The sequence below is a fragment of the Carassius carassius genome, chromosome 29 (genome assembly GCF_963082965.1).
Source record: "Carassius carassius chromosome 29, fCarCar2.1, whole genome shotgun sequence".
In the NCBI taxonomy this organism is placed as follows: domain Eukaryota; kingdom Metazoa; phylum Chordata; class Actinopteri; order Cypriniformes; family Cyprinidae; genus Carassius; species Carassius carassius.
The window spans coordinates 31,017,587-31,045,186 of record NC_081783.1 but is presented as its reverse complement, the minus strand read 5'-3'; the positions used below and the strand labels follow the sequence as shown (position 1 = coordinate 31,045,186).

The 27,600-nt window shown below is 41.2% G+C and overlaps 1 protein-coding gene across 1 annotated transcript in view; it reads left to right on the top strand.

Moving 5' to 3' along the window:
- The first annotated feature begins 11,588 nt into the window (after window positions 1–11,588).
- The window catches only part of LOC132110031 (X-linked interleukin-1 receptor accessory protein-like 2), a 226,021-nt gene continuing 210,009 nt past the window's right edge, over window positions 11,589–27,600 (top strand). The window contains exon 1 of the mRNA XM_059516613.1: window positions 11,589–11,682. Coding sequence (XP_059372596.1) covers window positions 11,601–11,682 — 82 coding nt within the window. The 5' untranslated portion in view covers window positions 11,589–11,600. The remainder of the gene's footprint in view (window positions 11,683–27,600) is intronic.

Genomic DNA, 27,600 nt, shown 5'->3' with positions numbered 1-27,600 from the left:
CTCAAGCTAGTGTCTACTACAGCGACTCACAAATCAGGCAACCAACTGGACCTCATCTACATGCGCTGTTGCTCTGTGGACAACTCTTCAGTTGCTCCACTGCACACCTCAGACCACTTCCTCATTACTGCTAACCTAGCACTTACTCCTGAAGTGCCTCACACTCCAACACAGGTCACCTTTCGACGGAACCTACGCTCACTCTCTCCATCTCGCCTATCTTCTGTGGTTTTATCCTCACTTCCTGCACTCTCTCAGTTCTCTGCTCTGGACACAAACAGCGCTACGGACACTCTTTGCTCCACTTTAACATCTTGCTTGGACAACTTTTGCCCACTGTTGTCTAGACCAGCACGCACCGCCCCATCTGCCCCCTGGCTGTCTGAGGTTCTCCGTGAACATCGCTCTAAACTCAGGGCTGCAGAGAGGAAATGGCAGAAATCAAGAAACTCTACAGACCTCAGTGTGTATCAGTCTCTCCTCTCTTCCTTCTCTGCAAATGTCTTCACGGCTAAAACATCCTACTACCACAACAAAATTAACAGCTGTTGTGACGCTCGGACACTCTTCAAGACTTTCTCTTCTCTTCTTAATCCGCCGCCACCACCTCCTCCATCGACTCTTACAGCGGACGACTTTGCAGTTTTCTTCACAAATAAGACGAGATCCATCAGCGGCCAATTCTCCACACCGCAGACTGAGGACAACTTCACAATGACCGATGCACACTCTTTCTCCTCCTTCTCCCCACTCTCAGAGATGGACGTCTCCGAACTTCTCCTGTCCAATCATCCTACTACTTGTCCACTTGATCCGATCCCCACTCACCTCCTTCAAGCGATCTCTTCTTCTGTCATACCTTCGCTTACTCACGTTATCAACTCCTCTCTTCACTCTGGAACATTTCCCTCAGCATTCAAGCAGGCTCGGGTAAGCCCACTGCTCAAGAAACCATCTCTAAATCCAGCGCTTCTTGAAAACTACAGACCGGTATTCCTTCTTCCATTCATTGCAAAGACACTTGAGCGAGTGGTGTTCAACCAGTTTTCTATGTTCCTTGTACAGAACAACCTCCTGGACAGCAACCAATCTGGCTTCAAAAGTGGCCACTCAACTGAGACTGCTCTGCTCTCGGTTACTGAAGCCCTGCGACTAGCAAGAGCAGCTTCAAAATCCTCGGTACTCATCTTACTGGACCTTTCTGCTGCTTTTGACACTGTTAATCACCAGATTCTCCTGTCCACCCTCAGAAAGATGGGCATCTCTGGAACAGCACTCCTGTGGGTTAAGTCCTACCTCTCTGACAGATCCTTCAGTGTGTCTTGGAGGGGTGATGTTTCAAAGTCACACCACCTTGCTACTGGGGTTCCTCAAGGCTCAGTACTTGGACCACTTCTCTTCTCAATCTACATGTCATCATTAGGATCTGTCATTCAGAAGCATGGCTTTTCTTATCACTGCTACGCTGATGACACCCAACTCTACCTCTCATTCCAACCAGATGACCCGATGGTAGCGGCTCGCATTTCAGCCTGTCTGAGTGACATCTCTAGCTGGATGAATGACCATCACCTTCAGCTTAACCTTACGAAGACAGAACTCCTGGTGATTCCAGTTAACCCATTGCTTCATCACAACTTCTCTATACAGCTGGGCTCATCAACCATTACTCCTTCGAGGACAGCTAGAAACCTAGGAGTTGTGATGGATCATCAGTTAAGCTTCACAGACCACATTGCTACAACTACCCGGTCCTGCAGGTTTGCCTTATACAACATTAGGAAGATTAGACCCTTCCTGTCAGAGCAAGCAACCCAGCTTCTTGTCCAAGCTCTTGTTCTCTCCAGACTGGACTATTGTAATGCTCTCCTGGCGGGCCTTCCTGCATGTACTGTCAAGCCTCTGCAATTGATCCAGAATGCAGCAGCGAGGGTTGTCTTCAATGAGCCAAAAAAAGCTCACGTTACTCCGCTCCTCATCAGGTTACACTGGCTACCAGTAGCTGCTCGCATCAAATTCAAGGTACTGATGCTAGCCTACAAGACGACCACTGGCACGGCACCAACTTACCTAAACTCATTGGTTAAATCTTATGTGCCCTCCAGAAGTTTGCGCTCTGCAAGTGATCGACGCCTTGTGGTACCATCCCAAAGAAGTTCAAAATCACTCTCAAGGACCTTTTCCTGGACTGTGCCCAGCTGGTGGAATGACCTCCCAATCTCAATTCGTACAGCTGAGTCTTTACTCATTTTCAAGAAACAGCTAAAGACTCATCTTTTTCGCCTGCACTTAACCAACTAATACTAGCACTTTTCCTTTTCTTGTCTTTTTATTAAAAAAAAAAAAAAACCTACCTATGCGTTCTATACTAGACTAACTGAGACTTGTCATGGCACTTGTATACTGTTGTTGTTCTCTTGTTGACCTGACTGCTTCTATTGTTCTCATTTGTAAGTCGCTTTGGATAAAAGCGTCTGCTAAATGATTAAATGTAAATGTAAATGTAAATGAATAAAATGGCTTAAAGTTAATGAAGAGCACTTCTAGATTGGGACAGCACATCTTCTATAACACTGTTACATCTGTACACCATGTTTTGTTGATGTAAAAGCATGCCCTGCCGCCGCACAATTTCTCTGTTGATTCTGAGTCGTGATACGCTCTGAACAGCTGGAAACTCGGCAGATGGAGCGCGCTGTCCGGTATGTCGTCATTTAGCCAGGTTTCCGTGAAACACAGGGCAGCAGAGTGTGAGAAATCCTTACTTGTCCAGGAGAGTAGAGGGAGTTTGTTCATTTTGTTGGGTAGAGAGCAGAGGTTCGCCAGATGGATAATATTCAGTGGCATTCGAAAACCACGCTTCCTGAGCTTCATGAGAGCACCGGCCCTCTTCCCCTGTCTGTGCGTCCTGAAACCACCAACTAATATGTCCAACAAAACATCAGAATAGTGGAAAACTGGTAGCTGATGTCCAGCAATTCGTCTCTGCTGAAACTGATTGCAGGAATAAAACTAAAGACAGGTCAAACTAACAAAAATACAAATCAACTGCATAGCATGCCATGGAGGCCGCCATCATCATCAACACGATCTTGGAATGTGTCAGTCATTGCACAAACAGAACAATAATTTAAATCTGGTTGTTGCTCCTAAAACTTCACAGAATGTATGAGGCCTTAAATATACCTGCAGCCAAAATGTGGCCAACAAGAGTGGCTATGTATTAGGGCTGGGATAAACGATTATTTTTTAAACGATTAATCTAGCGATTATTTTTTTCGATGCATCGATTAATCTAACGATTAATTTTTCCAGACCGATTCGATTTCGATTATCTCCCCATTAATTGACTACTAACAATTTATACATGTTGATTTACATATCTGAATGAAAAAAACATGAATTCCTTAACATTGCAATATATGTTTATTGCTCTTAAAATTACAAAATAAAAGACTGACTAAGAATGCATTACTTTGCACTTGTATAGAGATAGCATTCAATAAAACCTTGAAGCCTTGAAAACACATAGCTTACTGAAACAAGCTTACTGAACACATAGGGCCTAGCTTACTGAAAAAAAGTTCTTCTTTCAGATGAAAATAACAACAACTTGATGTCTAGCATTCAATAAAAAAGTTCACCCAAAATACTTGTTTAGAGCAATTGAAAGAATACAGTAACCAATGTAAACTTGAGGGCTTTAAGCTAATACAGAGAGTGCTTTTCCAAAAAAATAAAAAAAAATTAACAGTGGGAGCCAGCAGCCTGTCATGGAGAAAAAAAAAATCTCAGAATGCTCCACGTGAAACTTTGGCGTTCCACCCTTTTTCTATCGTGTCTAATGATTTTGGTTAATATGCACGAGGGAGGGAGAGAGAGAGAGAGAGAGAGAGAGGGAGGGAGAGGGAGGGAGAGAGAGGGAGGGAGAGAGAGGGAGAGAGAGCGCAAGACAGCGCTCGTGTAGTTTGAAGACTGTGAGTGCGCGAGCGTGTGTGAAACTTGGGTGTTTCCCCCTTTTTCTATCGTGTTTAATGATTTTGATTAATATGCACGAGGGAGAGAGAGAGCAAGAAGCGCTCGTGTTGTTTGAAGACTGTGAGTGCGCGCGCACAGCCGGGGCTCTCTCTCGTACGCGCCCTGTCAGGTGCAGCACAGTCATTCAATTCTACATCACTCATCGATCAAATAAGGCTTTGACAGCCGCCAAAAAAAAAGATCAATGCAGAAAACCCCCTGGATTGGTTATATAACGTTGGACAGAATGTTGATCCGGCCATTGCGTATATTCAGCGCACATAAGGTAGAGAAATAAAAACAGGTTGACGAATCGATGCACATATTTTGCGTCGACGTCATCGATGACCTCGACGCGTTGTCCCAGCCCTACTATGTATATGAAGCTTAACCTCTGTCTAACCAGTTAATCTCAGAGATCCCATCGAGACAACAACCAATCAATCTACTTCTGGTTGAGACAGGTGTAAAATAACTTTCAAATTTAGCCAAAATATCAGTAAAGTGCAAATTAATCATAGAGCTAAAAACAAGTCAGAATACATGACAGAGACCTAAATCAAACTGACTTCTTAAGAAATAATTTATACAGTATACAGTATTTGTCACATTGAAACTTTTGTTATCATAAGCAGCTTTGTCACAACTTTAGGTGATGAAGGATTATTTAGACATCATTTATTTGGATGGATTCTTCTTGTAAACAAAGTAAAATGAACTAATGATTACCACCAATAATACAGCCAACCAAACCACCCGATCACCATATAGTAAACAACTTAGCAACTGCCTAGCAACACAAAAGCACTGTCAGTGATGTCAGCACAGATTACACTCACATTTTCTTTTACAAATGTAAAAATCAAGCTTACGTTTGCAGTTGAACAATATTTAATAATGTGAAGAAAAAAGGCCCCAATGCATTTTTTCTGCAAGCTGTAGAAGACTGTTGAGCATGGCAGCATTGATCAGGTTAGCTGGATCCCCTGTGTAGAAGTGAACACAAAAGGGTTCCCACGAGGGCCACATCAGATGGAGTCAGTCCTGCGTTACACCTCGGTACATAATTCACTTTAGACTGCGTTCACTGGGGAATTCCTCCAGAGTTAATGCTTCCCGAGCAGATGGCAGCCCTGTGAATGCCTCAGACCTGTGACTGTTTATTTGAGAATAGCCGTGTGTGTGGCGGCTCTTCAGGGGAAAATCCATAGAGATGTTTAGCAGCATCAGGGGACAGTCTGTTTGAAAACATTTCTGCAAAGATACTGTGGAAGACTGTATAAGACTAAATTAGACTGTCAGCGTGCTCAGCTCCTGACAGAAAGTTTGATGCACAGAGGTTGTTCTTTATAAAGCCTGTTTTATCTTTCCATGATACCACATGCATATCTGGAAGAGTCAAATTAGAGTGTGTGTTCCTCAGTAGTACATCAATAAAATGTTCAAAATTGGATGCCAGAGTGCTCTGGTCTGTCATAAACTTCTTGGATACTGGATAATCATGTGTTTGAATTATATACAAGTTAGAGATGATTTTAATGACAAATTAATTACATATAAAAAAAAATCATGTAAAAAGTTACTGACAGAAAAATATACCGATGTTCACCATACGACCAAATCATATTGAAAGCTACAGAAGACATTTGACCAAGGCTTTGTAGAATCCTCAGAATTATAATGACCACAGAACACCATATAATTGGTGCATAAATGTCAATAGATCAATATTCTCCAGCTTTAGCAAGACATTTTGTGTCCCTTGTACCCTTAAAGCCCATTAAAGGGTGGCCCTACCCGATGGATGTAGTTTCTCAGGACCCTATAATAAACCCTTTGCTGTGCTTCTCATGGTGAACCGTGTCATTCCAGCGTTAGCCTGGATTTAATGTTGCTTCGCTCATGCAATGGCCATTTCACACATGATCAGTTTGCAGTATACATGTGGTACATGTGTGGATGTGGTGCAGAAGCAGTACACATTAATAACACATCTCATACTCCAGCGCTTCACATCACTAGAGCAGTGCTGTACCGGGTGCGCTGCCGAGCATGTTTACTACACCAGAGAACCACACATATGGAGCTGGTTATGTGTACAAACATCAAACTGTATTAGTTTACAAATGATGCTCTATGATAAAAGTGTTTTGAGCTCATAACCAGGGTCTGAGCCACTGTCCTTTACTCTCACGGGCTGAAGAGACCCTATAGCAGACGGAGATATCCAGAGAGTCCAATCTAAAAGCATTCTGCAATCACTCTTCTGCTTTTGATCCATGTCAGGTTAACAATTTCCATCCATCTTCTTCCGCTTATCCGGGGCCGGGTCGCGGGGGCAGCAGTCTAAGCAGAGAAACCCAGACTTCCCTCTCCCTAGACACTTCCTCCAGCTCTTCTGGGGGGACACCGAGGCGTTCCCAGGCCAGCCGGGAGACATAGTCTCTCCAGCTGTCCTAGGTCTTCCCCGGGGTCTCCTCCCAGTGGGACGCGCCCGGAACACCTTCCCGGGAAGGCGTCCAGGAGGCATCCGGAAAAGATGCCCGAGCCACCTCAGCTGACCCCTCTCGATGTGGAGGAGCAGCGGCTCTACTCTGAGCTCCTCCCGGGTGACTGAGCTTCTCACCCTATCTCTAAGGGATCGCCCAGCCACCCTGCGGAGAAAGCTCATTTCGGCCGCCCGTATCCGGGATCTTGTCCTTTCGGTCATGACCCAAAGCTCATGACCATAGGTGAGAGTAGGAACGTAGATTGACCGGTAAATCAAGAGCTTCGCCTTGCGGCTCAGCTCTTTCTTCACCACGACAGACCGGTACATCGACCGCATTACTGCAGAAGCTGCACCGATACGTCTGTCAATCTCCCGTTCCATCCTTCCCTCACTCGTGAACAAGACCCCAAGATACTTATACTCCTCCACTTGAGGCAGGAACTCTCCACCAACCTGAAGTGGGCAAGCCACCCTTTTCCAACTGAGGACCATGGCCTCGGATTTGGAGGTGCTGATTCTCATCCCAGCCATTTCACACTCGGCTGCAAACCGTCCCAGTGCATGCTGAAGGTCCTGGCTTGATGAGGCCAACACGACAACATCATCCGCAAAGAGCAGAGACGAAATCGTGTTGTCACCAAACCTGACCCCCTCCGGCCCCTGGCTGCGCCTAGAAATTCTGTCCATAAAAATCATGAACAGAACCGGCGACAAAGGGCAGCCCTGCCGAAATCCAACACGCACCGGGAACAAGTCTGACTTACTGCTGGCAATACGAACCAAGCTCCTGCTCCGGTCGTACAGGGACCGGATAGCCCTTAGCAAAGGGCCCCGGACCCCATACTCCCGGAGCACCCTCCACAGGCCGCCGCGAGGGACACAGTCGAATGCCTTCTCCAAATCCACAAAGCACATGTGGACTGGTTGGGCAAACTCCCATGAACCCTCCAGCACCCTGTAGAGGGTATAGAGCTGGTCCAGTGTTCCACGGCCTGGACGAAAACCACACTGTTCCTTCTGAATCCAAGGTTCTACTATCGACCGGATTCTCCTCTCCAGTACCCTGGCATAGACTTTCCCAGGGAGGCTGAGAAGTGTGATCCCCCTGTAGTTGGAACACACCCTCCGGTCCACCTTCTTAAAAAGAGGGACCACCACCCCGGTCTGCCATCCCAGAGGCACCGTCCCCGACTGCCACGCGATGCTGCAGAGGCGTGTCAGCCAAGACAGCCCCACAACATCCAGAGACTTGAGGTACTCAGGGCGGATCTCATCCACCCCCGGTGCCTTGCCACCGAGGAGTTTCTTGACCACCTCGGTGACTTCAGCTTGGGTGATGGACGAGTCCACATCTGAGCCCTCAGCCTCTGCTTCCTCAATGGAAGATGTGACAGCGGGATTGAGGAGATCCTCGAAGTATTCCTTCCACCGTCCAACGACATCCCCAGTTGAGGTCAACAGCTCCCCACCTCTACTGTAAACAGCGTTGGTAGGGCACTGCTTCCCTCTCCTGAGGCGCCGGACGGTTTGCCAGAATCTCTTCGAGGCTGACGGATAGTCCTTCTCCATGGCCTCACCGAACTCCTCCCAGGCCCGAGTTTTTGCCTCCACAACCACCCGGGCTGTAGTCCGCTTGGCCTGCCGGTACCTGTCAGCTGCCTCAGGAGTCCCACAAGCCAACCAGGCCCGATAGGACTCATTCTTCAGCTTGACGGCATCCCTTACTTCCGGTGTCCACCACCGGGTTCGGGGATTGCCACCTCGACAGGCACCGGAAACCTTACGGCCACAGCTCCGAGCGGCCGCTTCGACAATGGAGGTGGAGAACATGGTCCACTCGGACTCAATATCTCCAGCCTCCCTCGGGATCCGGTCGAAGCTCTGCCGGAGGTGGGATTTGAAGATCTCTCTGACAGGAGACTCGGCCAAACGTTCCCAGCAGACCCTCACAGTACATTTGGGTCTGCCGAGTCTGTCCAGCTTCCTCCCCCGCCATCGGATCCAACTCACCAACAGGTGGTGATCGGTTGACAGCTCCGCCCCTCTCTTCACCCGAGTGTCCAAGACATACGGCCGGAGGTCGGATGAAACGACCACAAAGTCGATCATCGACCTACGGCCTAGGGTGTCCTAGTGCCACGTGTACTGATGGACACCCTTATGCTTGAACATGGTGTTCGTTATGGACAAGCTGTAACTAGCACAGAAGTCCAATAACTGAACACCGCTCGGGTTCAGATCAGGGGGGCCGTTCCTCCCAATCACGCCCCTCCAGGTGCCACTGTCGTTGCCCACATGGGCGTTGAAGTCCCCCAGTAAAACGACGGAGTTCCCAGTCGGAGCACTTTCCAGCACCCCTCCCAGAGACTCCAAGAAGGCCGGGTACTCTGCACTGCCGTTCGGCCCGTAGGCACAAACGACAGTGAGAGACCTATCCCCGACCCGAAGGCGCAGGGAAGCGACCCTCTCGTTCACCGGGGTAAATTCCAACACATGGCAGCTGAGCTGGGGGGCTATAAGCAAACCCACACCAGCCCGCCGCCTCTCACCATGGGCAACTCCAGAGTGGTGAAGAGTCCATCCTCTCTCGAGGAGTGTGGTTCCAGAGCCCAAGCTGTGCGTAGAGGTGAGCCCGACTATCGCTAGTCGGAACCTCTCAACCTCACGCACAATCTCGGGCTCCTTTCCCGCCAGTGAGGTGACGTTCCACGTCCCTAGAGCTAGTTTCCGTGTCCAGGGATCGGGCTGTCGAGGCCCCCGCCTTCGACTGCCGCCCGATTGTCTAAGCACCGGCCCCTTACGGTCCCTCCTGTAGGTGGTGAGCCCACGGGAAGGCGGCCCCACGTCGCTCCTTCGGGCCGAGCCCGGCCGGACCCCGTGGGGAGAGGCCCGGCCACCAGGCGCTCGCATATGAGCCCCAACCCCGGGCCTGGCTCCAGGGTGGGGCCCCGGCTGCGCCATACCGGGCGACGTCACGGTCCTTAGATTTAGTCTTCTCATAAGGGGGTTCTGAACCGCTCTTAGTCTGACCCGTCGCCTAGGACCTGTTTGCCTTGGGAGACCCTACCAGGGGCATATATCCCCGGACAACATAGCTCCTAGGGTCATTCGGGTACTCAAACCCCTCCACCACGTTAAGGTGGCAGTTCAAGGAGGGGTGGCAGTTCAAGGAGGGGCCCGATGGGCCCTACCCGATGGATGTAGTTTCTCAGGACCCTATAATAAACCCTCTGCTGTGCTTCTCATGGTGAACCGTGTCATTCCAGCGTTAGCCTGGATTTAATGTTGCTTCTTTCATGCAATGGCCATTTCACACATGATCAGTTTGCAGTATACATGTGGTACATGTGTGGATGTGGTGCAGAAGCAGTACACATTAATAACACATCTCATACTCCAGCGCTTCACATCACTAGAGCAGTGCTGTACCGGGTGCGCTGCCGAGCACGTTTACTACACCAGAGAACCACACATATGGAGCTGGTTATGTGTACAAACATCAAACTGTATTAGTTTACAAATGATGCTCTATGATAAAAGTGTTTTGAGCTCATAACCAGGGTCTGAGCCACTGTCCTTCACTCTCACGGGCTGAAGAGCCCCTATAGCAGACAGAGATATCCAGAGAGTCCAATCTAAAAGCATTCTGCAATCACTCTTCTGCTTTTGATCCATGTCAGGTTAACAATTTCTGATCTCTTTTTTTTCTTGGTGATGTTTTGCTCCTATTTTGCTGATTATTGAACTTTTTCTGAAGGACTGTAGTCTAACTAGTATGCGTGTGTTTGTTACTGTTTTACTGCCACTATAGTGACCATTTCAGCTGTAAGCTGCAGTAAAGTGTATGCATACAAAGAAGTTCAAAATCACTCTCACGGACCTTTTCCTGGACTGTGCCCAGCTGGTGGAATGACCTCCCAATCTCAATTCGTACAGCTGAGTCTTTACTCATTTTCAAGAAATGGCTAAAGACTCATCTTTTTCGCCTGCACTTAACCAACTAACACTAGCACTTTTCCTTTTCTTGTCTTTTAATTAAAAAAAAAAAAAAAAAAATACTATGCGTTCTATACTAGACTGAGACTTGTCATGGCACTTGTATACTGTTGTTGTTCTCTTGTTGACCTGACTGCTTCTATTGTTCTCATGTGTAAGTCGCTTTGGATAAAAGCGTCTGCTAAATGATTAAATGTAATGTAATGTAAATGCATACAGTAGGTATGTGTCAGGATCTGTAAATGAGGTGCTTTAATGAATGTCAAGCTCAAATGTAGAGTGGGCTCGACAGAAAGGGCAGGTGGGAGGTCAGTCATGCAGGGGTTGAAACTATGAAATCAGCGAAAGTGCGAGAGGATGAGATGAGAGTGAAGTCAAGGACAGCAGGGTTCATGAGCAGACATCGGTCCAGCAGCAGGACAGTATAATCAGAAGATGCTCACAGCTGATGGTCAGAGAGAAGCAAACGTTTAGAGTGGTTCCCTCCACTGATCTAGGCAGAAAACCAGCACGAGATCAGGACGAATAAACAAGAATTACTAGAGCGACTGAACGGAGACTAGAAGCTGAGAGCACACAGACACACAGTTATGAGAGAAACAGGTGAGCAGCCAATGACTTCTGGACTTTACACAAATAAAGACATATTGCAATAATGACACACCGATTCTCTGTGTGACAGACAGAATATTAATATACAGTTTTGCAACAGTATGATATTTAACGTAAAAATCTATTGCCGATATCCAGTGAGACTGAGTGTATTTGTTCAAATCAGAAGAAAGGCTATATTAACTGACAGTAACGTTTTAAAATCAGTAGTTTATGATTATAACAGACCTGTTTCAGCAAACATTCAGTGCTGTAATATATTTATTTAATACAGACTTGATTATTTGGAATTATTTAGAAGAGAAACAAGTGTCCGGTCTTCACTTTGTCCATTCTATTGTACTGGAGAGGGTTTTTTTTTTTTTTTACACAATGAAGTTACTTTATACTGTACATTCAAGTAAAAAAAAAAAGAAAAAAAGAAAAAGAAACCAGGACTTATTGCTGTGTTTTCTGATTTCTTGTAGCTGCACACACCTGGAAGATGAAGCTCGCTGGATTTATGCTCCTCCTCATCAATTCAGCGGCCTCCATCAATCTCAAATACATCTCCAAGAGGAACTCAGGTATGACCCTCATCTCACAGCATTGTTTCAGAGCGGGAGCGTGCGCTGGAGAGTTGGGTGGAAGCTTTCAGTGTTGTATATTTTGGAGGTCAAGCCTCTCCTGTTGTTGGCTTCAGACTCATGAAGGGAATGTGGAGTAAACACAGTGTTTTCATCACTGGTGAAAAAAGCCTCTCGTGCTCTGTTTGAACTGTTTACAGAGAAGTAATGTAGTGGCTTTTGATTAGATTTCTAGGTGAACTGTTGTGTTTTTTCAGGAAAGAACCCTGGCTCTCCACACGATCACATAACTGTTTTTCTCCTGCTGCATTGTGTGTGTGTTTGTGTGGGTGCGCTGTGCGTTCAGCAATTATGTTATCAGCACCAAACGGGCATTTATGTGGGCGGTAAAAACACAGAGGCAATCTCGACTGTCAGTTTCTCACCCAGCCGCAGATTTCAGAGTTTGGCATGTACGCTTTACTGTGCCACCAAATAAGCAGAAATGTTTCCTGTGTTTAATATGCATGATTAACATGTGAGACGCTGGTTCATAGCAGCGTGTGTGTGTGTGTGTGTGTGTGTGTTTGTGTAAAGCTGCTTTGTTAAACGTTATGTAGTAGAGCTTTGTTGTGCTAGCATGATACCAGCAGCACTTGATTGTATGTTTAAAGATGAATTTCTGGATAAATGCCTGTGCTTTGAATCTTTGTGTAACAGCACAGGGATGAGCTCGGATTCTGGTTCTGAGGAATAGTATTATGTGCTGTAACCATGAGTTGCATTTGCCAAAGGAAGTCCTATGAATGCTAAAAAGAAAATGTAAGTCACACTTGAGGGATTTAATCATCCTAAATTTTATCATATTATATATACATATATATATATTCCTTTGGTTAGATTGAGTTAAAACATGGCATCCGTTTTTATAATTATATATATATATTGCCCCTTAAATATTATTTAGTTGCATTTTATATTTGTATTATGCAGCAAACAGCACCTATAACGAAACATTAAAACACATTTGGATGCTAATGTTTCTCTGAAGATGTGCGATGGATGTATTTTCTTTGTAGACAGTTTGTGTCTTGAATTTGCATTTCTCACATCAACTGTACTCATCTTTTATGCTCTAGTTCCTTTCACTTGCATCTGATGATTGGAGAATTTTATTTTGATCGGTATTTCTGTCTTTCTAACCACAGATAAGGTTTAATCAAAGCTTCCCTCAGCATTTTTGGCTGAAACAAGTAATAATTTCGCATTGATTTTAGAGAATCAGTCAGATGGATGGGTTCATGTCAGATGTTAATGGTTCTCTATTACACTGACAGCTTTGGTGGAAACAGCTTCAGTCTCAAAGGGGTTCTTGCAAAATCTCAGAAACTACAGTTTAGGATCCATGACACACACAAGGGTCAGATTTACTAAACAAAATAACTGCTGTCCTACTGATAAGGAAAAAATTACAGAACACAGATGCAAATCATTTCCATTAATGACCAATGATAATCAGGTTCTGGTGATCGACTACAAACACAGATGCAGAATGGGCTCAGACATCCTTTTTGGGGTGTAAGATAATGGTACGAATAGCAGTGAACTGATCACAGCTAACCCTGGTAAGTCATGTAAATCAGTGATTGATTCAAATCCTCTCCTCCCATTAGTGTTGTTCTTGGCGGCCTGTTTTAGTTTTAATCTAGTCTTTATGTGAAGCAGTCTTTTTAGTTTTTATTAGTTTTAGTCACATTCATACTATTTTTAGTCTAGTCAAGTTTCGGTCAACTAAAAGTCTGAGCATTTTAGTCTTATTTTTGTCAGAATTGTCCATGACTATTTACGTCTAGTTTTAGACGAGGAAAACTGATGGCATTTAGTCTTTGAGAATTGTATTTTAGTCTCTTTTTAGTAATGCAATTCTATTTAACTCAGTCAATATAGTATAAGTACCTAGCAGAATAGACGAAACCAAAATTTTATTTTAAACAAGGATATCTTATCATATTATTATTATCCTATAGACTCAAGAATACATCCATTCCAGACACGGAAAACATTCTGATTTTACATTTATTTTAAATCATTTATTTTACCAACCAAACATGTTAGAAGTACACGCATCTGTCCCTTTCTCTGTGTCAGATTTAACTTTGTTTGTTGTCGTCTTCGAAATGCCGAGAGTGGGGCTTGAGGAAGTGAAGTCGCCGATGCCACATGACTATCACGTGTGACCAAACACATCAACAGTATCATGTATATTACCATACATTGCTATTGTCATGACAGGAAAACATGAGCCATATATAGCCTACTCAATTGGCTAGCTGTGCCAAGGTGTGAACAGTAAATCTCCTTTAAATATTACATAATTCAAGTTCAGATTGTCCTTTGCATATACTAAACATATAAATTATTAAACAAATGATAAATTCAATGTTAAATCTGTAAAGTCGACTTGTCTTCTCTCCAGTGATCCCAATGCCAGGTCATATATCCAGAAGAAAAGCCCTCTGTGAAGAACTGGGTACCTTTTCCTGATCGATCTTAGCTCTGAAGCTTTTTATTTCACCCCATAAAATGTTCAAGGTAGTTTTTTACAAAATGAAATATGAATTAATTCTATTTAGCTTTGCTTCAGGGACATTCACCAGTCAAGTGATGCTCTTTGATCCTCTGAGCGATAATGATGACAGCAGCACAGTACAGGCAAGAACACATCTGGATATTAGAGAGAAAGAGCTTTAATAAAAGCAAGTTATGATGGCTATTATTCTTTGTGATTTGGCCTCATTTGGTGGGTTGGCACCAGGACAGTTTGAGAGATGTGTGAGGTCTGAAAACTGTTCCCAGTCCAGCCCTGATTTTAATGTATGAGACAATCAGCCTTGTAACAAGATGAGCACCACAACATGGTAATATGATTTTTTAAATATATATTATTATTAATCTCCAGCTGTAATAATCCAACTGTGTGAACTAGTTACATAATATATTTAGTTAAAACATATAATATTTTCCTCTGTTTTAAGTTCTCTCTCATTTAGTACTTTGTGCTTCTTACCATTTTTTAATCCAACTGGGAACGTCTGATCCATTAAATTAATTCTGAAGGTCATTTCCACAATTGTGAATTGTGAGCTTGATCTATTTTGAGACCTATGACATGTGGTCAGTAGTGAATATCAGGCACACAGTCAGTATGCAGGGACATGTTCATCTGAACAATCATAAACAAGTATTCCATACAGAGTTTAAAGGAGTCTTCTTCTTGAGGCCCATCATGCATCTACTGTTTAAATGTAACCTTTAAAATAACTTTCATCAGCCACACTGCCCATGACAGTGAATAAAAACACAATTTCCCTTGGAGAAATCTCTTAAAAGCTGGGAAATAAGCTTATATTAATGTTTTGCCTGAAGTCACCCACCAGAAAAGTAATTTTCTTCTATCTACACATTATGAGGGCCTTGGGAGTGTAATATATGTATTGTAATTTAATTATTACAGTGTCCCTAAAGTGTCCTAAGACTGAAGAAATGCAGCTGAGCTGCTTTGTGCTTCCAGAGAGTAATTTGACAAGAAAAAACAGCTGAAAAAGGGATAAGCAGATCATGTATCTGAACAGCTGATGCTAATCTGACGTGTAGGTCACATGACTTCTTTCAGTGTTTCCGGTGCATAAGTAGGCTACATTTCAATGCAAAGCGTCACGGTATATCATCATCAATCAAAACTGACACAGTCAAAACTGAACCTGTTTTACTTAGACCCATCTAAGAGAGACACAAGGTAGCTACACATATATCTGTTTTCTCTTCTAGAGGTGTTCAAACTATTTCTGGATCCTTCTGAGCACATACACATACATATAGCATTGTGCACATAGGTTGGCACTGTGTCTGATTATTTAACCACCATTTTACTGAACCAAAGCCCAGTGTTGGGCTGAGCTCTATCCAGCTTCTCTCACTGAGAGACCGTGATCTATTACACGATCAGTTCTCATCTGTACCCTCTAGCGCCTCTGTCTCTGGAACGAGGTTGGGTGAAGTGACACTGGCAGCGACATCTTCCCTTAAACGTCAAGTGCTGAGGGATGCTGATCTCCTACAAATCTGGAACTCACAAAAGAGACCCTGAAGAAGTTTCAGATCTCTCTAGGATGGAGACTCAGGATGTGCTTTTTGGTCTCGCTGGGCGAAGACTGAACGTAGTCTGAAAAGAAACCAGGTTGACCCAAGCTCTTGTGAGAAGAATCAATAATTGCAGTGTAGCACAGATCTTCAGCACCAATGCTAGCATGTCAATGTGAAGAATCCCAACCAAGAGTTCTTTAACCTTAATACAAATGGGCTAAAAGCTATAGATACAGTACTGTTATGAGCTGCACTGGATACTGTGTGAATAATCCTGCAGAAAATCGAACCGTACAGGTCATTAGGTCCACTCATTTACAGACAGAGATAGAGCTGATAGTGTATGAGGCACAGTCACAATGTGAAGCTCCTGACTGCACAACTCTCAAAGGCATCTCTAGAGCTTTAACTGAAGATTTAGTTTGTTTTGGGAATATTAAACAAAATGTATAAAAGTGTGCACTCTCCAGCTCCTAATGTATTGTGTTTCATTCTTGAATATCAGTGAATCTTGTCAGTCTTTGTAATAGTATGAGTCCAACACATTCTCACTCAGTAAACACAGTGATCGTGGCTGTTATACTGAAAATTCCACATGACATAATGACAGCATTACACCACAGTTTTCATTACTATTAATGTAAAATAATAATAATTATTAATAAAAATAATAACATTTTAGACTAAAATATTAATCTTATGAATTTTCTTGAAGATATTGTTGATCTTCAGCTCATCTATATTAGAGGTTATTGGATGTTGACTTTCTACAGTACTGTGAGGAAAACTGTGTTTTATTTTTATTAAGATAATAGCAATAATAAAGGAAAGGGTTTTTTTGTGTGTGTGAAGGCAGTGGCCATGGTAACAGCATCTCAAATCAATCATGAATCGGTCTCTGGCACATCAAAGCCATCTATTATCTCATTCCGTCTCTCTCTTGCTGGCATCTTCAACCCAGTGTCTGGAAAATGGAGCACAATGTGATAGGATTGATTTTATTATCTTGTGGACTGTTTTTCTAACTGTTATTAATTATGAAGAGCATTCGATGTGTGTGGTCTAAATGTGAACCTATAGCTGAACTGAAATCTGTGATAATCTACTGTACATAATCCCTTTAACATTTGCAACATGTTTTACCAGTGCTGCTTCTAGGGATAGGCAAGCTAGGCATTCGCCTAGGGCGCTAACAGCTGAAGGAGCACCAATGAGCACTCATACTGGCACTACATTTAGCAGCATGGTCACCCTGAGATATGACTGCCAGCCCCACTGGATCACCCAGCATCACTGAGCTAGAGTACTGAAAATCTGACGATGCCTGTATGCCACTGGATCAGAGTGCTGTCAACTGTTGCCTGATTGTTGCATGCAAAGTTTGCATTTGGAGCGCTCAACAACACCATTAGATCATTGGGCTCTGTCAGTGCTTTGGCAAGGTAGCACTTTATTTTTTTGCCATGCAATAAAGCTAAGTTCAAAGATTAATTTCAATCTGTATTTTGTTTAGGCAGTATTTGTGGCAGTTAATAAATCATGTTGCGAGATTTGTCCAAAACCAAAAAGTTTGTGATTTTTTGCGTTATTGCCCCAGTGAATTGTTAAAGGATCATTGTGTCATGCAATATTCCCATATAAACTTTAATAGCCAATTAAAAATATATTTGTATAATAAAATTTGCTCATTCACCTTCATTTTAAATCATCCTTTATTTTAAATCGTTTTGTCGAGTTTAATGCATCCTTACGAAGGTGTCGAAATGTTGAATCAACTCATTCACTTCTAACAGCACTTAAACGGAGCAGTGTTATACACAAAAAGGGCAGAGCGTCACATCATTTAAAGGGGACGTTCACGCGTTAATGAGTAGCAAAGGATTAAGTAGCTGCATTAATTACTTTTATGCCACTGATCAGGCTTTTATATGTAGCTTGAGATAACAAAGGGTTCTATAGGTTTGACTGAAATAATGCAATAACTGACACTTTAAATCAATGTTTCAAGAAACAACAACAAAACAATAAAACAAAAAACAGATAAAGACAAAAAAGTAGCCATTGATAATATCTAAACATGTATCCAAATCCAAATGTAATAAAATTTATTCATATGTGATTTATGTGTACAAATAACGCATTCAGATTTGTGGAACTCACAATTGGCTGAATCTCCTCAAATGAGTTTCATGACTATGACAACCACATTGAATGTGAAAAGAAACTGGTGCCTGAAAAGTATATATATATATATATATTAGGGGGGGGGGGGGTGACCTAGGGTGTCAAATTGGCTAGAATGGCCCTACATTTTACATTAAATCTAGATCAGACAGACTATTTTCAAATAATTTTACATATCCAGCAGTTTGTTGTTAAACTCTCAATATGTGGCATTGTGGTTCGTTTCAGACGCTGACCGATTAAACCAATATTTGTAGACAGTAAATGCTAAGTGTTTTTCAATGAACGGGAATTTTCAATGTAGAAGGCTCTATTTTTTTTTTCCCCCATGTGGCAAATGTTGAGTAGATGTGATTTGTTTGTAGGACTCTCACAGGGTTTGTGTTTACCCTCATTTGACGTGTATCTCAGATGAAGCACCATCTGCTAGTTTGTAATTAAGCTGCTCACTGATCTCACTTCGTCCTCTGCTCTGTAATTTCCCAAAGCTGAATCCATAAAGCTGTATATTATACAATTCAAGCGTTTGACTTTAGGGTCACACTCAAAGATGGACTAATTTTTCGGCAGTTGTGCAGCAAATTTAGGCCTATATTAACCTATGAATCACATTGTAAATTTATTTCAAAAATATGAATACAGGTCAGCAGCGAGAGATTTGTGATTGTCAAACCCCACAATTATCAGTAGACAGGCTGCAGAAATACAGGGCTGAAGACCCAACTTGTGTGAGGGGGAAATGCAGTTATCTCAAAGTACAATAACAGTGTGAGTAAATATTGTTGTAATTTGCTGGTTTTGTAATATATGTAAGTTTTGTCGTCTTTTGTAATATAGCTCAATTACATGTTGGTGGGTGGAGTTTGTGCAACAATGCAGGATATTTAAACTAGTGTAAATAAACACTCCATTTTTGTAATGAAGCAGGCAATAATAATTAGTTGCTTATAATAATAAAGTAATAATTACCAGTGTGTTTTCGGATCTAATTATATACTTTTAAACTATGATTTTAAAATTGTTCCTGAATTTAGTGTGCCACACACACAATTTTGGTGTCTTTAGACCCTTTGGACTTTACTCTCCATCATCCAGAGTTGCTAATTCTCAAAAAGATAAAACGTTATAGACACTGAAGTGTCTTGAAATTTTTTATTTATCATTTTATAAAAAAAATACATGAAATCAGTCCTGGAGCAATCTATTTCAAATCTGAAGAAGATACCATGAAAAATGAGATTCCTGCAATTACAGTACATCCTGAGACTGCTAGAAATATAGCATTCACATTGATAGATGCTCAAACACACAGCAATCACATGCTGATGTGTGCTTATACATATGGTAATCGTACAGATACAGCCATATTCTGCACGTCCTGATTTTGCTGAGTTAGATGTGTTCCTAGGTCAACATATTTTGTTGACCCTGGAACAACATTTTACTCCAAAAATGTATTCTTGACCATATCCCTACACCTAAACCTAACCTTGACCATGAGTAATCCCTAAAATCAGAGGAAATGACAGATGAATGACACTGATGTACAAGCACCAAACAGTGATTTTAAGAATAAACTTCACAAAATCTATAAACTGGTTCTTCAAATCTGATTGGTTAATTACAATGTTGTTCCAGGGACAACAAAGATGTTGTCCCAGGAACATGTCTCACTTGGTAAAATCAGGCTCTGTGCCATATTCTCCACAAAACACACACACAAATATGATCCACCATCCTCCAGCATCATGGCCGGAGTATCCCTTGACTCTGCTCCTGACTCCACCTTGGCCATTTGACCTGCTGGCTCCTTGCTCCCTCCTCTATGCCATAGTCCATCAGTCCACAGGTTACACAGGGATCCCTCAACTACTTGCTAACGACCTGAATGAGTTTTATTGTAGATTTGAAACCCCCCAAACCCGTTCTGACCATCTCTCTTCACAACCATTAACACCTCCTGCAATCCTCCTCTCCCCACCTCCTGCTCCTAAAATCTGTGAAGATGATGTGCGCCAGGTCTTCAGGAAGAACAAAAGAAGAAAAGCACCAGGCCCAGATGGTGTTACACCAGCCTGTCTGAAAACCTGTGCTGACCAGCTGGCCCCCATCTTTTCATAGATCTTCAACAGATCCCTGGAGTTGTGTGAAGTGCCTTCCTGCTTCAAACGCTCCGCCATCATCCCCGTTCCAAAGAAACCCAAGATAACAGGACTTAACGACTACAGACCTGTGGCTCTAACGTCTGTCGTCATGAAGTAATTTGAAAAATTGGTTCTGGCTTATCTGAAGGACATCACTGGACCCTTACTGGACCCCCTGCAGTTTGCTTATTGAGCAAACAGGTCCGTGGATGACGCAATCAACATGGCATTGCACTTCATCCTGCAACATCTGGACAAAACAGGGACTTATGTGAGGATCCTGTTTGTGGACTTTAGTTCGGCTTTCAACACCATCATCCCAACAACCCTCAAGACCAAACTGACTCAGCTCTCTGTTCCTAGCTCTATCTGTCAGTGGATCACCAGCTTTCTGACAGATAGACAACAGCTAGTGAGACTGGGGAAAAATGTCAAACAGCTGCTCCACCAACACTGGTGCCCCCCAGGGATGTGTTCTCTCCACACTGCTTTTCTCCCTGTACACCAATGACTGCACCTCTAAAGACCATTCTGTCAAGCTCCTTAAGTTTGCAGACGACACTACAGTCATCGGCCTCATCCAGGACGGTGACGAGTCTGATTGTCCACTGAAGTGGGACAATCACAATGACTCCACTGTGAAAAAGGCCCAACAATGGTTGTACTTCCTTCGCCAGCTGAGGAAGTTTAACCTGCCTCAGGAGCCACTGAAACAGTTTTGTTCAGCCATCACTGAGTCTGTCCTGTACACTTCAATAACTGTCTGGTTTGGTTCAGCTACAAAATCAGACATCAGAAGACTACAGAGAACCGTTCAGACTGCTGAAAGGATTACTGGTTCTCCCATGTCCACCCTTCAAGAACTGTATACATCTAGAGTGAGAAAAAGGGCTCAGAAAATCACTCTGGATCCCTCACATCCAAGTTATATCCTTTTTAGATTTTGCCATCTGGCCGACACTTTAGAGCCGCAAATACCAGGACAGCAAGGCACAAAAACAGTCACTTCCCCCAGGCAGTCTACCTCATGAACAGTTAAATGTTCCCCACTTATGCAAAAAAATGTGAAATATCTTTATATTAATTTGTTACCACCTCCATTCTAGTACATCCCTCCATCTCACTCTATTCTATTCCATTCTCATCTATAGCGCAACTGTTCATACATTTTTTTTTAAATATTTGTATATATTTATTTAACAATATTTGTCTTTATATTTACATTTATTAAATTTTTTGTCTGTGTGTTGTTGTTGTCTCTGTGTACTGGAAGCTTATGTCATTAAAACAAAGTCCTTGTATGCGCAAGCATACAAGTACATCTCAATAAATTAGAATGTCGTGGAAAAAGTTATTTTATTTCAGTAATTCAACTCAAATTGTGAAACTCGTGTGTTAATTAAATTTAGTGCACTCAGACTGAAGTAGTTTAACCTGTTAACCAGACCCCCCTTTATGGGATTCACAGGTGAAAGTGCTCTACCAAACGCAGCAGTTACTTACTTCAGTGTGTTACATACATAATTTTGGTGTCTTTTGAAAGAAGACCCTTTGGGCTGTACTTTTTAACAACCAAAGTTAATAATGCTCAAATAGATCAAAAGTTATAGACACTGAAGTGCCTCGAAAAAACTTTTTAATTTTATATAAAAATGCATGAAATCAGTCCTGGAGCAATCTAGAAAAGTAATGTGTTGAAAGTCACATGTCTCATGGGTTTCTATTTAAAATTGGATGAAGATACCATGAAAAAATGAGATTCCTGCAACCATTTTTCTGAGACTATGTCTAGCCCCCAAGCCCCCCCCCCCCCCCCAATATAAAAATATTTAACAACTGTATTGAAGGAATCTAAAAACTATTTAGTCATTAAACATACCACTGCGTAGTTTTTCAATTACAAAACAAAAGACATAAACTTAGACATCATATAAATGATTTATTCGAGCACTAGAAAAATACAATAATTTGAATAATTTGAATAATAATAATAATAAAAAAAGATTTAACTATGTATGCCAATTAGAGTACATCCTGAGATTGCTAGAAATGGAGCATTTACAATGATTTCTGGTCATATAGTCAGTTATCATGTGTAGACGTGCTGATGGTCAGTTATAAAGTCGCACTCTATTCATATAGAGGGTGTTCAAATTGATAGCTGTGATTACACAGTAATAGCGTGCTGATTTGTGCTCAAACAGATGGTTCATGCAGCTAAGTTCACATTCAACATAAAACACACACATACAGTAGGTGGCCAAACAAAATGTATTTTCTACCACAAGTGCCGCGGCATCTGTAAAGTGCATTTGCAGCTTCTGACCGCTGAGTGGCGCTTTAACCACAAGTTAATTAAACAAGCACATCATAGCACATTTTCGCAAATAGCGGTCAGCTTTGGCTCACTGATGTGTTACATTTGATGGCTGCAGTTGGGAAAAATGAAAGAAAAACACTACACTGTAGGCTAGTTAAAATATTTAATATTCACAGATGAAAGTTTAGTCCTTATGAAATTTTGTGCGTTTCTTAGAACGAATACAAGCAGGATAAATGTCAAGCCTGTGCTTGAGCCTGTGCTTATATTTTCTCTACACTATATTTTAGATTTGACACATTTAAAAGGTGTGCAGTATATAATATGAATTATGTACTATATTATTCAAAAGAAATTGTGGTTTACTTTGCATCGGAGCATTTAAAGTGGTAGACTATTTCAGTGAGCTAAGCTTGCGTGTTTAATAAATTATTTTGTTTATTTTAGTAAAACGTGATGCACTGCATAATTTTGCTCCCATTATTTAGGCCCAATTAAAACAAGAAACGAATAAATTAAACCTGCACGATTTAGCTAAATAATTGAAACTTTAATGAATGGATGGATTAATAAAATGTCTTCATTTGATTAATCTCAAATTCTCAAGTTCTTTCATTATAATCAACAAAATGCACACGATGTAAAAAAGAGCTTCGTTAATTGACAACATGCTTTTAAAGGGAGTCTTCTTTACTTGCTTTCATATAATTTAAGTAAAGTAAAAAAAATAAAGAAATAAATAAATTGCAGCCACATTTAAATACAGGTGTGTATAATATTCCTTAAAATATCAGAGTTGCGAGCAGCGATTTGCGCAGCGCACATGATGCTGAGTGCACGCATTTATTCTTATTTCAGTGTTCCTGTAGCTCAATTGGTAGAACATTGTGCTATCAAGCGCAAGGTTGGGGGTTCGATTCCCCGGGAACACATGATAGGTAAAAATTGATAGCCTGAATGCACTGTAAGTCACTTTGGATAAAAGCGTCTGCTATAAACATAAAATATATTTGTCTACATATTTTATCTTCATTACAAATCTTGTTTGGTTTTATTTTGGATAATTGATAATAATGCTAATAATGATAATTAATGAAATGATTTACTTTGTAATGCATATGCAAAATGTGAATTATTATTCATATTCAAGTGTTTGTGTGAAAATTATTAATGCGCATGCATGACAGGGAGGCGTCGTCTCGATCACTTGAATTTTTTCCTGATAATGAATTAACTTAAAATTGGGGTGTCTCACATACATGAGAAATATATCTACAGAAAGCTTGAAATGTCTAACGAATCAATTCAAAACGAAAGCATTATGTCATCTGTGAAGGTTGCATTTCTCTCTAAAGTCGTGGCCAGTATAGTGTGGAGATGAGTGACAGCACTGTGTTCCTGTAGCTCAAGTGGTAGAGCATTTCGTTAGCAAGCACAAGGTTGGGGGTTTGAATCCCAGGGAACACATGTTGAATGCAATGTCAGTCTCTTTGGATAAAAGCGTTTGTTAAATGCATAAATTTAATCTTGCAGCCAACAAGATATCATTTGTTTATTAAAAAATAATTAAAATGTCTCTTTTTCACAATTATTAGGCTACTTCTGCCTGTGCTTTGAGGCTAACTTAATGCATGTGCTTGAGCGAGGAATATATTTAGGCTGGATTATAGATGCTAATTTAATAGAAACCTCAGATTATTTGATTAATGACAAATGAACAACTAGTAACTAGAAAAATCTTACGTGGGGGCAGACCTATTAAATACCCTCTAGACATCTCTGTTAAAGTTTTTAACGCATATTATACGCGTTTGCATAAATTCTGCTTTCAGAACGGTCCATAATGGAGATTTACATTAACACTCATTTTTCCTTTGAAACACAAAAATTTAAATTAAAATAAAATTCATATTTTATGTTTTGAGAATGGCCAACACTTCTCTGCAGATATTGTTGCTTCTGGTTTGTGCATTGTAAATCACAGAAAGTCTACAAAATATAATGTCTCCCAAAACTCTGGTGTTTTTTGTCATGTCTGTAACGCATGTGTATTTCCCATATCTAAAACTGCCCACAAACCATGTTGATAGACGGGTACTTTACTAATGTCTGGACTCTGTTTGGGATTTAGAAAAACATAAAGAGATGGTTCAGTATATTGGTTATGAATAGGCTACATTCTGTGAGAATTTATATTTTGCACTCTAAAAAATATTGTATGGATGCAACAAAATAAAATTAATGCAACAGTTTGCATCCTTTTTTTGAGTTAAGGCAACTTAAACCTCTGAAATTAAGTTATAATAACTAATAAACTTTATTGCGCTATACAGTTCAACATTTGAAGTGGATCAAACCTTTCTTTAAAATTGTCTTTAAACAAAAATTTTAATTTAATTTTAATTTTTAGAATAATTATAGCCTACATAAATGAGTGAATCACAACAAATATAACTTTTTAACTGCAGGCAGATATAGACCTATATTATTGTACATTACAAATATTTGGATTGTCCCTTATTCTGTCTCTTATTTTCTTAAAGAGTAAACATTAAAAATTAAAGAATAAAAGAAAGAACCTCAATTAGCCCTTATTTTCAATTTCTTAAGTTAATTGGCAACTCTAAGGATGATGTAATTATCTTTTGACTCCATAACAGTGGCACCTTGCTCAAAAAAAAAAAAAATCCTTGTAAGAGATATGTGAGCGAATAATAGATTTAAAAAAGAAAAAAAAATTGGGTGCTTGGTTTCCGAGAAAAACTTTCAGCTCGTAAAAAAATATTATGATGAAAAAGTTATGATAACATATTATCAATTCATGGAAATAATTTAAGTATTTTTTTTTTAAATACCATATTCAACTTGAATTTCAATACTATTAAACTGACTTTAGAATCTCAAGGAGTTGATTGTAAAAATCCGTCAAGTTGAAATGGTAAAATGTCACAATGCATGTTAAATAGCCTAGTCAAGTCAAGTCAAGTCACCTTTATTTATATAGCGCTTTAAACAAAATACATTGCGTCAAAGCAACTGAACAACATTCATTAGGAAAACAGTGTCAATAATGCAAAATGATAGTTAAAGGCAGTTCATCATTGAATTCAGTGATGTCATCTCTGTTCAATTTCAATATAAAGTCAACAATATCGCTGTAGATGAAGTGTCCCCAACTAAGCAAGCCAGAGGCGACAGCAGCAATGAACTGAAACTCCATCGGTGACAGAATGGAGAAAAAAACCTTGGGAGAAACCAGGCTCAGTTGGGGGGCCAGTTCTCCTCTGACCAGACGAAACCAGTAGTTCAATTCCAGGCTGCAGCAAAGTCAGATTGTGCAGAAGAATCATCTGTTTACTGTGGTCTTGTCCTGGTGCTCCTTTGAGACAAGGTCTTTACAGGGGATCTGTATCTGGGGCTCTAGTTGTCCTGGTCTCCACTGTCTTTCAGGGATGTAGAGGTCCTTTCTAGGTGCTGATCCACCATCTGGTCTGGATACGTACTGGATCCGGGTGACTGCAGTGACCCTCTGATCTGGATACAGACTGGATCTGGTGGCTACGGTGACCTTGGAATAAGAGAGAAACAGACTAATATTAGCGTAGATGCCATTCTTCTAATGATGTAGCAAGTACATCGGGTGTTATGGGAAGTGTTCCCGGTTCCGGTTTACCTAATTAATGCAGCCTAAAAATCCTTTAACGGATTTGGATATTAAAAGCATATTAGTATGTTATGTGTAAGCCAGGTTAAAGAGATGGGTCTTTAATCTAGATTTAAACTGCAAGAGTGTGTCTGCCTCCCGAACAATGTTAGGTAGGTTATTCCAGAGTTTAGGAGCCAAATAGGAAAAGGATCTGCCGCCCGCAGTTGATTTTGATATTCTAGGTATAATCAAATTGCCTGAGTTTTGAGAACGTAGCGGACGTAGAGGATTATAATGTAAAAGGAGCTAATTCAAATACTGAAGTGCTAAACCATTCAGGGCTTTATAAGTAATAAGCAATATTTTAAAATCTATACGATGTTTGATAGGGAGCCAGTGCAGTGTTGACAGGACCAGGCTAATATGGTCACACTTCCTGGTTCTAGTAAGAACTCTTGCTGCTGCATTTTGGACTAGCTGTAGTTTGTTTACTAAGCATGCAGAACAACCACCCAATAAAGCATTACAATAATCTAACCTTGAGGTCATAAATGCATGGATTAACATTCCTGCATTTGACATTGAGAGCATAGGCCGTAATTTAGATATATTTTTGAGATGGAAAAAAGCAGTTTTACAAATGCTAGAAAGATTTCGATCAAATAGCACACCTAAGTTCCTAACTGATGACGAAGAATTGACAGACCAGCCATCAAGTCTTAGACAGTGTTCTAGGTTATTACATGCAGGCCCGGTTTCACAGACAGGGCTTAGACTAAGCCAGGATTAGACCATAGATCAATTAGGACATTTAAGTAATTTTTATAAACATGCTTAGAAAAAAAACATTACCGATGTGCATCTCAAAACTAAAAAGGCACTGATATATTTTTAAGATCAGTCAGTGCAAGTTTATTTCAGTGGAAACAGCTCAGACTTACATTTTAGTCTAGGACTAGTCTTAAGCCCTGTCTGTGAAACCAGGGGGCAGAGTTTTTAGGTCCTATAATTAACACCTCTGTTTTTTTCAGAATTTAGCAGTAAGAAATTACTCGTCATCCAGTTTTTTATATCGACTATGCATTCCATTAGTTTTTCAAATTGGTGTGTTTCACCTGGCCCGCGAAGAAATATAGAGCTGAGTATCATCAGCATAACAGTGAAAGCTAACACCATGTTTCCTGATGATATCTCCCAAGGGTAACATATAAAGCGTGAAGAGTAGCGGCCCTAGTACTGAGCCTTGAGGTACTCCATACTGCACTTGTGATCGATATGAAACATCTTCATTCATTGCTACGAACTGATGGCGGTCATATAAGTATGATTTAAATCATGCTAATGCACTTCCATTAATGCCAACAAAGTGTTCAAGTCTATGCAAAAGAATGTTGTGGTCAATTGTGTCAAATGCAGCACTAAGATCCAATAAAACTAATAGAGACATACAACCAAGATCAGATGATAAGAGCAGGTCATTTGTTACTCTAAGGAGAGCAGTC